At 28.0% G+C, this 13,216-nt stretch overlaps 1 protein-coding gene across 2 annotated transcripts in view; it reads right to left on the reverse strand.

Moving 5' to 3' along the window:
* LOC107169822 (two pore potassium channel protein sup-9-like) overlaps positions 1-13,216 on the reverse strand; it is an 86,386-nt gene that overhangs the window by 20,832 nt on the left and 52,338 nt on the right. For both annotated transcript variants that reach the window (XM_089216224.1, XM_089216226.1), the window contains exon 7: positions 11,011-11,129. In XM_089216224.1, the coding sequence (XP_089072350.1) occupies positions 11,011-11,129 (119 nt within the window). The remainder of the gene's footprint in view (positions 1-11,010; positions 11,130-13,216) is intronic.

Below are 13,216 nucleotides of genomic sequence, written 5' to 3' on the forward strand. Positions count from 1 at the left end.
AATTATTATGCACTATATAGTGATGTAACACATACAAATTATACAGAACCATTTTTGAAGACTAGTACCGTTATATCGTTTAGAAATAGGTACATTTTGATTACTAAAAATTAAAATCTAATAACGTAAAAAAAAAAGCGGGTAAGTCGTGGATGTCGCTCTGCTGTACAGTAGGTTACTGTAATGGATGGGATTAAATTTGAATGCAATGATAGGTATCATTGTATACGAAAAACGATTCTGAACGGAGATGATTTGTCAGTCTAGGATATATTATATTTAAATATTGTCATATATTCTATTTTGAAACAAATATTTTATTTTTCAATTAAACGCATTTTGAATAAGACATGGTTAATCAATTAATGTAGTTATCATAATTCATAATACCTTATATATACGAATACCTGGTTTGAAGATAAATCGTTATCATTACGCGATTTCATAAAAATTTAAAACTTGAACGCTAAAACATTTTTCCTATAATGACGCTTCAAATTTTCTCTATAGCTATTTGAAGCAAAACTTGTGGAAAACTTGGTGTTAAAATTTATAACCTTAGATATAAATACAAATAATATTATATGAATTTTGAACTACAAAATAATTTGCAAATATTCATGGTTTTGACGAATTTTTGTCAATATTTGAAATTCAAATGCTAATAAAAATTTAATTTGAAATTCCGGTGGACATTTTTTTTGTGATAAAGATTGAAAAATTTGTAAGGAATCTTTCATTAAATTTTCAAATCTTACATTTAAAAAGAAAATTTTTTATGGATTTCTAGCTTATAATAATTTGCGAATTTACGTGATTTTTACGTATGTTGTCAAAATTAAAATTTAAATGCTTGTAAAAAAAAATGTGACTATACATTTCTTGTATTTTTCAAATGCTATTGTGAAAATATTTTAGGAGCCTTGTATTAAATTTTCAAATCTTAGGTATAAAAGGAAAATTTTTTATGAATTTCGATTTAAGATGATTTGAACATTGCCGTAATTTTTATGTATTTAGTCAAAATTTGAACTATAAATGCTTATAAAAAAAAATGTGTGACTATATATTTATTTTATTTTTCAAATGCTATTGTAAAACTATTTTAGGAGCCTTGTATTAAATTTTCAAATCTTAGGTATAAAACGAAAGTTTTTTATGAATTTCTAGGATAAAATAATTTATGAATTTTTGTGATTTTTACGTATGTTGTCAAAATTAAAATTTGAATACATGTAAAAAAAAAATTGTGGCTATAAATTTATTTTATTTTTCAACTGCTATTGTAAAAATATATTATGAGCCTTGTATTAAATTCTCAAATCTTAGAATTAAAAAGAAAAACTTTTATGAATTTCTATCTAAGATAATTTGAACATTGCCGTAATTTTTATGTATTTAGTCAAAATTTGAACTATAAATGCTTATAAAAAAAAATGAGTGACTATATATTTATTTTATTTTTCAAATGCTATTGTAAAACTATTTTAGGAGCCTTGTATTAAATTTTCAAATCTTAGGTATAAAAGGAAATTTTTTTATGAATTTCTAGGATAAAATAATTTACGAATTTTTGTGATTTTTACGTATGTTGTCAAAATTAGGTGTGTTACCCTGGCACCCCAAGTTCAAAATTTCGACTTGAAAACTATTTGGTATTATGTTATTTATTATGTAACATTTTGTAACCGAAAAAAAAAATTTTGTAACCCCATCGGTGCCCCGGAAAACGGCGATACATGTTCCGGGTGCCAGGGTAACGTTACCCCAGCACCCCAAACATTAAATAATTAAAATTTCGACTTGAAAACTGTTTGGTATTATGTTATTTATTATGTAACATTTTGTAACCACAAAAAAAAATTTTGTAACCCCATCGGTGCCCCGGAAAACGGCGATACATGTTCCGGGTGCCAGGGTAACGTTACCCCAGCACCCCAAACATTAAATAATTAAAATTTCGACTTGAAAACTGTTTGGTATTATGTTATTTATTATGTAACATTTTGTAACCGAAAAAAAAAATTTTGTAACCCCATCGGTGCCCCGGAAAACGGCGATACATGTTCCGGGTGCCAGGGTAACGTTACCCCAGCACCCCAAACATTAAATAATTAAAATTTCGACTTGAAAACTGTTTGATATTATGTTATTTATTATGTAACATTTTGTAACCACAAAAAAAAATTTTGTAACCCCATCGGTGCCCCGGAAAACGGCGATACATGTTCCGGGTGCCAGGGTAACGTTACCCCAGCACCCCAAACATTAAATAATTAAAATTTCGACTTGAAAACTGTTTGGTATTATGTTATTTATTATGTAACATTTTGTAACCACAAAAAAAAATTTTGTAACCCCATCGGTGCCCCGGAAAACGGCGATACATGTTCCGGGTGCCAGGGTAACGTTACCCCAGCACCCCAAACATTAAATAATTAAAATTTCGACTTGAAAACTGTTTGGTATTATGTTATTTATTATGTAACATTTTGTAACCGAAAAAAAAAATTTTGTAACCCCATCGGTGCCCCGGAAAACGGCGATACATGTTCCGGGTGCCAGGGTAACGTTACCCCAGCACCCCAAACATTAAATAATTAAAATTTCGACTTGAAAACTGTTTGATATTATGTTATTTATTATGTAACATTTTGTAACCACAAAAAAAAATTTTGTAACCCCATCGGTGCCCCGGAAAACGGCGATACATGTTCCGGGTGCCAGGGTAACGTTACCCCAGCACCCCAAACATTAAATAATTAAAATTTCGACTTGAAAACTGTTTGGTATTATGTTATTTATTATGTAACATTTTGTAACCACAAAAAAAAATTTTGTAACCCCATCGGTGCCCCGGAAAACGGCGATACATGTTCCGGGTGCCAGGGTAACGTTACCCCAGCACCCCAAACATTAAATAATTAAAATTTCGACTTGAAAACTGTTTGGTATTATGTTATTTATTATGTAACATTTTGTAACCACAAAAAAAAATTTTGTAACCCCATCGGTGCCCCGGAAAACGGCGATACATGTTCCGGGTGCCAGGTGCTTGATCTTATACTATGCGACCATGCAGATAAAAAATAGGGCTCGGAAATTTTAGGATTTCGAATGTTTTTAAATAATCATTAAAAACATAGTCAAGTAATATATAAATTTGTTTACTTATAATACGAGTTTATACTTAAAATGTATAGTTGCATATTTTGCATATTTGACAATTATTTATATGAATGAGTAAGTTTTTAATTCCCAACTTAAGAAAATATCTAATAGTTCAATGTAATGCTCAAGTTAATTAGTACTGTATTAAAAATAAACAAATATATTCAATTTAAGTTGTTTTTTATTTAAAAAATTCACATCGACACAGCGCATGGAGCTTTCACAGTGCTTCGCTAAAATTTATTTTTGATTCATAAGTAAGCCAGTTAATATTTGTGTTACGCGTTATGAAAACAAGTGTTTCGAATCACAAAACGATTTTATTTAACGTTTATATTTTATAACTAATAACAATATGTGCTATATTAATTAAATAATTTTTACATTTAAGAACAAAGAAAAAGAGAAGGACGACCGAATACGTCCGTTACGCCGGTTACGTATACCGACGATTATCGAATTTCGTGCGAAATGATCGCCGATCTGAAATTATACCTTATCGCATACGACCGATAGGTACGTACCGAACAATTTGTTCATAAGACTTGCACTACATTTTTATGTTTATTTGACGTTTTATGTGGGACGTATTAAAAAATAATAATAATAAATAATATAAACGATAAAGCCATGATAGATTTGTATACTTAAACATTTTAATTAATTTAATCACAATTTTCCAGGGTACGTTACACATTTTTTTTTGTGGTTACAAAATGTTACATAATAAATAACATAATTCCAAACAGTTTTCAAGTCGAAATTTTAATTATTTAATGTTTGGGGTGCTGGGGTAACGTTACCCTGGCACCCGGAACATGTATCGCCGTTTTCCGGGGCACCGATGGGGTTACAAAATTTTTTTTTTCGGTTACAAAATGTTACATAATAAATAACATAATACCAAACAGTTTTCAAGTCGAAATTTTAATTATTTAATGTTTGGGGTGCTGGGGTAACGTTACCCTGGCACCCGGAACATGTATCGCCGTTTTCCGGGGCACCGATGGGGTTACAAAATTTTTTTTTGTGGTTACAAAATGTTACATAATAAATAACATAATACCAAACAGTTTTCAAGTCGAAATTTTGAACTTGGGGTGCCAGGGTAACACACCTGTCAAAATTAAAATTTGAATACATGTAAAAAAAAAATTGTGGCTATACATTTATTTTATTTTTCAACTGCTATTGTAAAAATATATTATGAGCCTTGTATTAAATTCTCAAATCTTAGAATTAAAAAGAAAAACTTTTATAAATTTCTATCTAAGATAATTTGAACATTGCCATAATTTTTATGTATTTAGTCAAAATTTGAACTATAAATGCTTATAAAAAAAAATGAGTGACTATATATTTATTTTATTTTTCAAATGCTATTGTAAAACTATTTTAGGAGCCTTGTATTAAATTTTCAAATCTTAGGTATAAAAGGAAAATTTTTTATGAATTTCTAGGATAAAATAATTTACGAATTTTTGTGATTTTTACGTATGTTGTCAAAATTAAAATTTGAATACATGTAAAAAAAAAATTGTGGCTATACATTTATTTTATTTTTCAACTGCTATTGTAAAAATATATTATGAGCCTTGTATTAAATTCTCAAATCTTAGAATTAAAAAGAAAAACTTTTATGAATTTCTATCTAAGATAATTTGAACATTGCCGTAATTTTTATGTATTTAGTCAAAATTTGAATTTTAAATGCTTATAAAAAAAATTGTGCCTATTAAATTTTTCCTATAATGACGCTTCGAGTTTTCTCTATAGCTACTTGAAGTAAAACTTATGGAAAACTTATTGATGTATTCTTAATCATTAGTTATAAACACAAAAAATTTTATGATTTTTCAGCTTCAAAATTACTTGCAAATTTTCACATTTTCGACAGATTTCGTAAAAATTTGAACTATAAACGCTTATAAAAAAAAATTGTGCCTATGTATTCTTATAATTTTTTAATCACTTTAAGAATAACTTATGAGGAACTTTGTATTAAATTTTCAAGTATTTTGATAGGGCCAAAAAAATTTTATCGACACTTCAAAAAAAAATTTTCAGACAAATTGAAAATTTCAGTCGTCTATAAATATCTCAAAAAAAGTCAAAATATTTTGAAAATTTAATCATGTAAAGAAAATACCAATCCTAATAACTGGTAAAATTTTCAAGTATCTAGGACTTATACTTTTTGAATAATAACAAATATTTAAAATCGTTTCAGGATAAATCGTTATCGTTACGCTATTTCGTAAAAATTTAAAATTCAAACGCACTTAAAATTTTTTCTATAATGATACTTCGAGTTTTCTCTATAGCTACTTGAAGGAAAACTTATGGAGAACTTAGTGTTGTATTTTTAATCCTTAGTTATAAACGCAAAAAATTTTATGATTTTTCAACTTCAAAATTACTTGCAAATTTTCGCGTTTTCGACAGATTTCGTAAAATTTTGAACTATAAAAGCTTATTAAAAAAAATTGTGACTTACGATTTTTAATTTTTTTTAGCTACAATAAGAAAAACTCATAAGGAACCTTGTATTAAATTTTCAAGTTTTTTTGGTCGTCCAACATTTTTTTACCGACACTTCAAAAAAAAATTCTCAAAAAAAGTGTAAATTTCAGTGGTCTATAAATAACTCAAAAAAAGTCAACAATTTTTGAAAATTAAACTGTATATAGAGAACACTAACATAAACATTTGGTGAAAATTTCAAGTATTTAAAGTGATTATTTTTTGAATTACAACCATATAAAAAAATCGATTTGGTCGAAAACTGATTTTGCGTAAAAATTCACGTTTTTCTGTCATTTTTTTTTTTGTTTTTCTCGATTTTTTTGAAAACTGTTGGAAAATGTTTACTTTTGACCTCTATAATGCACCAAGGATCTTCAATTTTACATCGGAAACCACCCCCAAAGTTTGAAATCGAAGCATTATTTCGACTAGTTATGCTGTACACAGACACAAAAAAAAAAAAAAAAAAAAAAAACACACATCAATGTAAAATCAATACATTCATCACTTCGTTCAGAATCTAAAATAAAACGGAGTTTCAACAGCATATTTTTATGTTTTTGAGATTATAATATAATAAACGCATATTATATTCCATTGAGACTTACAGCCGCTCACGGTTTGTTCATATGTTTTGAAATGTGAGTACTATGTAGTTCATGGTCCTTGTTTGCATACATTTAAAAAAAATGCTCAGTACGTTTGTATATTAATTGAGAAAATCATTCCAAAAAATAAATCCACCTATCATTTCGACCAATTAAAGGAAAATGATTGATTTGGCAATATTAAATTATTTATTTATTTTTTTATAGGTACGCAATCATTGGAATTAAATAATATTGTTTTGCATTGTTCAAATCAATAGGCAAACACATACACCCAATAATAATTATTAAGATATATATAAATTACGACGTAAATAAACCGTATAGATTAAGGTAATTTATAGACCACGACTGCTGACTTATCACTTACGACGAAAATTTACCTAAGATCTCGGAATTAAAATAAGGAATAGAAAAAAAACGATTATTTTTCCATAGGAATATAATTAATTTTGCCTTTTTACTGTATCGTAATATATCAATATTACTTGAGCTTACGATAATATATTGAAGAAATGGAAAATCAGAATCTATGGAAAATTATTAGTTCATTCATTTTTATAACGAGTTATTTTGACATACGACTAGTATTTTCTTATATTTTATTTTAAAACAAAAACATTTTAGTTTTTGCTATTTTGTAATAACTAATTAAAGTATGCGAATCGATAATTCTATGGACAATTGTTATACACCCATTATTTATTTATTTTTTCATAATTTTTAACCTCAATGTTCATGAGTTACAAGAAGATATTACTATAAATGTGCGTCACCCCTTTTTATGGAATGTAGAGCTATGCACAAATTTTAACGTTACGGACTTAAAGTATGCCAATCTGAAAGCTATGAATTTGTTGTGTACGCCATAATGCAGATTTCAATGGGTTAGTTCCAGTCGTTTTCTCATTTTACTGGCTTATATTATTATGGTTGATGTGATCCCCACTAAAAAATCTACAGGTGCACCCCCGTAGTCCGGCATTGCAAAAGTTTTCTATATGCGCTAACATAATTTTTCATAAAGCGACGCAAGGTAACTGTAAAATATAAATTTTTTGAGATACAAGTGATAGCAACCACTATGGAGACAAAAAATACAAAGCCAGACATAGAGAACCGGTTACCTACCCCAAAGGTTTTTCTTGGAACAAATCGATTTTATCTGTGTAAGTGTTTTTCTGTCTCGTTTAGTGACGGTTGTCGATGATTTATTGCTTTATGGGCGTAAGGTCTACCTAAATGTATATTAACATTGAAGTATGTACCAACCATAATACACTGCATTTAAAATAATTGCTAGAGGATTTGATAGAAACCGTATTGTGTGCAAAATAAATTGGTCCTAAAAATTTTTATGACTTATTGAATCTGGTTTCATCTGATTCCTTGACACTGTAGATGCTGTATTATTGTTACAATGGTGCATACGAATCACATTCCAAAAAAATGCATACAATTCAAAGCATTTGAATCACCTGCCACTTATCAGAGTGGTCGATCTGAGTTGTATTTTATATATAGGTACTACAATAACCATTGATGTGTTTTATTTACAAAAAACGATTTTTAGTAGGAGCGGCTCATCAGCAATGTTACCTCGTAGTAATTTTTATTTTTATTTTAGGAGTAACGGAGGTTGAACAAATCGCTTCGGAAAACAAATCATATAATATATTAGTATAGTATTTAAAACTGTTAGCTATAGTATTACTATCCTTTGCTAAAATATCCGTTATTAACTTGTAGGTAGGTACATTAATTATGACGAACCATACATTTGTGTGAAAAAATGCATTATATAATTAGCTGAAGATGAATATAAACATAAATTAATATATTTTTAAATTACTATAAAATTTAATTAAGACCATTCAATAAAAAATGATTATTTTTCTCAAAAATGTCCAACTACGCTAAAATTTGATTTTCAAATGCTGAAGCAATGAACAAATTTAATGTGGCGTTACATTACTTTTGTAATTTGTCATATATTTTTAACAACAATTTATAAAAATTGTATGATTAATCAATTTTATCAACATCAATTGATAAAAAGGTAATATTTAAGTATCAGCCCTGCATTATTTTATTTATTATTATTTTTTATTATTTTATTTTTAATTTAGTATTTATTTACATTATTTGTGTAGACAATCTAAGAGACGGAAGAGGTAATATTATGGGGAATCGTAAGTTCCTACACGAGAGTAACAGGTAGACAATTACATACGTTAATTCCTACATATGTGATGTGTAAGTTCTTACACGAAAAAAGAAAGGTACGTATGTTAGTTCCTACACGGCGGAAGACAGGTACCTATGTTAGTTCCTACACGACGAAAAAAGGTATACGTGTAAGTTCCTACACTAGGAATATTATAAGTTATCAATCTAATAACAGTTATATCATATTATAATACTGTCATACGTATTAACTCTTTATTCTATATAATATATAATTTATATGAAGCTGTCTATCTAATTTAATTTAATAATTTTAAAAATAATAATAATTGTAATAATTCATAATTGTAAAAAAAAATATAAGGAATGCATTCTATATAATGATAATTCATAATTGTAAGAACACAATAGTGTGGAGTAAGTGATGAAATAATGTTATCGCATTCGTTTAAATCTATATATGGTGATGCCTATATAAAATAATAGGATATATAAAGATAGATTATAACGATAGTTTATCGATGAAGCTGACAAAGTGACTTTTTATTATATTATTACAATCATTATTTTTAAAATTATTAAATATTTTATAGAATGGATAATGTATATTTTTATTTTTTTCAATAAATGATGAATTATTATTACATTATTACAATATTTTTAAAATTATTAAATTGATAATATTTATAAGGTAAATTATTAAATATTATAAAGAATTATATATTATATAGAATAAAGGGTTAAAATGTATGACAGTATTATAATATGATATATCATTATAACTAATATCATATTGATAACTTATAATATACTTAGTGTAGGAACTTACACATGTACCTATTTTTTACTGTGTAGGAACTTACACATGTACCTGCTTTTTACTGTGTAGGAACTTACACATGTACCTTATTTTATCGTGTAGGAACTAACATATGTATCTTGTTTACCTGCTAGGTCTCGTGTAGGAACTTACATTCGCCCAATATTATTACTATAATGTTTAATACATATACACACATTTATATACACACCCCATAACTATTATAAAGACAAGACTCAAACGCAAACAAGAGAGTTTGCAGTTAAATTGAATGCAGACCCTCGCATCATGGCCCTCACCACGGGACGCTCATGTGGCCTGTTGATGTTGGGGATGGACAAAAAGTTTAGGATCCGAGGGGTATGAAAAGACCATATTTATATCACACGTAAATACACATTCCATTGTATAATAGATGTGTATATTTGTTGTTCACATACGTTGAGATACGAGCATAATGATTAGGGGTTGTTAGCAGGTGTTTGTTATAATAATACGTGTATATGTTATATTATTATGTGTAGACGGCGTCGTCAGTTCTTAAAATTTCGTCCCGCCAGTCGGGCGCCGCGCACCGGTATGCGATTGGGTGACTATGTCGAGACCCGAAAATGACACAAAGAAATTCCTGAGGAGTGACGTTTTTAAAAATGTTCATCGTATCGCGTTACCTACGATTTATTACACCAGTACGCAGTATATTGTTAGGATATATACTACCATACGCGATGCGTATATATACGAGTATGCAGGTACCTATACCGTATGTCAAAATATAAAATATGTTAAAAAACTGAATATTTAGTTTTCATTTTGACAATTATAGATGAGTCCTAGGTACTTTATTGTTTTTCGTTGGCCAAATCTAAACAATAATCCACATGTTTATGACGTCACACGTCAGTAGCACTATTTTCCGTCCTGTGACAAAGACCGATACCACATAGTTCTTAAGTCACCGAGTTGACATTTTTCACCGGTTTTAAAATTCTTATAATATGTTATAGACAATAAAATATATTTTTTGTGAGTATCTCGACAAATATCTCGATTTTTTTTTATACACTTCATAGTTACATATAATATCTGTCGTAGTTTTCATAAAAGTTTTATAATTATGTTCAATTTAAACTGTCTGACTGTGAGTGATAGGTTGTATGTATACACATCTATAAGTTCTGAAGTTTTGCGAAAAAATCTTTAACCTAACAATATATTTTTAACATTTTATAAAAAATGTATGCTTAAATCACGAATATAATGTTATCAGTCACTGGAATCTTTGTGATTTTTAAGCTTCAATTTCTGTTTGAAAGTTATGAAATTGAACATTTTGATAAATCTATTTAAAATTTAATTTTACATCCGATGGTCACAGACCCACTGATAGTTAGTTTATTTATTAATAACAAAAAAGACAATTAAATCTAAAAAAACATTGTACCTAATATAAATTTAATCAAAATATATGTATTTATTTTTTACTCATATTACTGTATTTATCTTTTTGTGTTTATAAAATTGTTTTTAAAAATCCGAACATTTAACAAAAATATAGAATTAAAAATTTCCAAATTTTAAAATAATTCATACTGTAAAGAAAATATTATAATATCTTTTTAACGTTAGATGGTTTATAATATATTATATTAAATAAATGTATATATATATATATATATATGATAAATAAGTACTCACATAGTCATGAAACGCAGTACCAACAAATTGATGCTGGCAGCAACGACAGCTAGTCCAAACAAAATGAACACCAAACTAAGTGCAACGTACCCTGGCATTGTCGTCAAGGCTTGATCGTTCTGAAACAAAAAATATAAGTACGTGTAATATTAATAGTTGTATTAAAGCAACAATAATATCATACTATACTGGTATGAAATACTTTCAGGTCTTCAGGATATCTATCATATAATAATATTGCAGTCATGCACTCATACACAATATACATACTACGTAAAAATTTTGAAGTAACAAATCAAATTATTTGTAAAAAATAATCAAATTTTTACTGAGTAAACGTGTGTAAAATTATTGTAGAGATAAGATGTATTGTATATAAGTATACTTATACAGCGGTGGCCGTTTAGTAATCACTTCGGTACAGGATAAAATATATATCATAAAAGCAACTGAAAATCCTACCAAAAAATAAAATATGTATCTATGTCATACAGCCTGTAATTACACTTTTCAATAATAATAATATACGATTGATAACATTAACCGTGATTATTATAATCGGTGAGCCGGTGACTACTGTATATTATACATCTGATAATATATATCATATATTATACATCTGAATTTTAATTATATAGTAATTTTAGTCAATGTGATAGATAAAGTTAATATATTGTTTTATGAAAGATAATATTTTGTGTTTGATGATTGAAGATTTTGTTTCAATGAATAGCAAAGCGCGTTTGATTAAATCGCGCATAATCAATGTAATATTATAATTTTAGCGAGTTTAATGTAGGTATAATTAATAATATGTAACAATATAATATTATTATGATCCTCAAAGCGATACAACGCTATTCCACGATATATGATATAATAATATAAATTACTGACAACTTAATATACCGCGATATAAAACATCGTTACAGAATCAATGTATTCACTTACACGGCATGTCACAATGAGTAGTAAGTCGGGAAAAAAAATTATTATTTTTATTATTTGTCCCAGTCGAATAATCTGTCTGACGGATCACAGGTGTCACTTATATATGCATGGCCACGATGTGGGGTAAGGCACGTCTAGCGGCCGAGAACCACGCTAAAATGACAACAATAATAATAATAGATTCATCATCGGTCGGCATCCATTGAATGGAACGTGTGCGTCTGAATATTACTATTTCGTTTGACATTATTTTTTGGTAGTGTTATTATAGGATCCACTCTGACCCCAACGGTATAGACACCATAAAATATAATGTATTCCATGAATGTTCCATCGTATATTATTATCTTGCCGTGTGGACTTTGAGGTATTACACGACGACGGATTTAAGTGATCGGTCACTGGCATTGGATTTTGCTCCAATGCACAATAAACAGAATACGAATACTCAAATACATACTATCATATTATTATTATATACCTACTGACTACTGTGCACATAAAAGGATGACCTAAGATTACCTATAATACTATTAAAAAATAAAACAAATAATTTATAACGATATGATTTATCATAAACTAACAATTGCCTTTATTTACAACCCTGCGAGCAGGGTTGCGAAGTGTTTAAAACAATTGGTTTTAAACGTGTGTTTTAAACGTTTTAAACATGACTCCTTGTTTTAAACATTTAATACATCAACGTTTAAAACATGTTTTTTTTATAGTCTTTTAAAACAAAATTATTTATCTTATTTTCAAAAATTAATCTCGGATGTTGGTCACACTGTCATAAAAATGTTCAAGATACAAACTACGGTATATTGCCAGTTAGTATCTAAATGTCATAATGATAATTATTGATAACTAAATTACGGTTAACGATGATAATGATTCAATTTTTTTTCGTTAAATCCATGTTCATTGTTCGTGTTTATTATAATCTATAATAATATTATCATTATCTATTATAACTATTATTAACTATTATATAAGTTTATGTCATGCACTCATGCAGTCATGCCTCATTATGGTATAGTCGTATAGTCTACAATCTACATTTTACATTGACATTCGTTTTATACTTTTATACATAATGTCTTCAACGGGTAGAAGAAAAGATCCTGTTTGGAATTATTTTCTAGAAATAAAACCAAATGGTACTACTAAAGGTACTCGAGCGAAGTGTATAAAATGCAATTTTGAAATGTCTGGGCTAGTAGATCGAATGAAAACACATCTAAATAAATGTAAT

This window comes from Diuraphis noxia, unplaced genomic scaffold, assembly GCF_037042655.1.
Source record: "Diuraphis noxia isolate RWA-SAM2 unplaced genomic scaffold, SU_Dnox_SAM2 contig0001, whole genome shotgun sequence".
In the NCBI taxonomy this organism is placed as follows: domain Eukaryota; kingdom Metazoa; phylum Arthropoda; class Insecta; order Hemiptera; family Aphididae; genus Diuraphis; species Diuraphis noxia.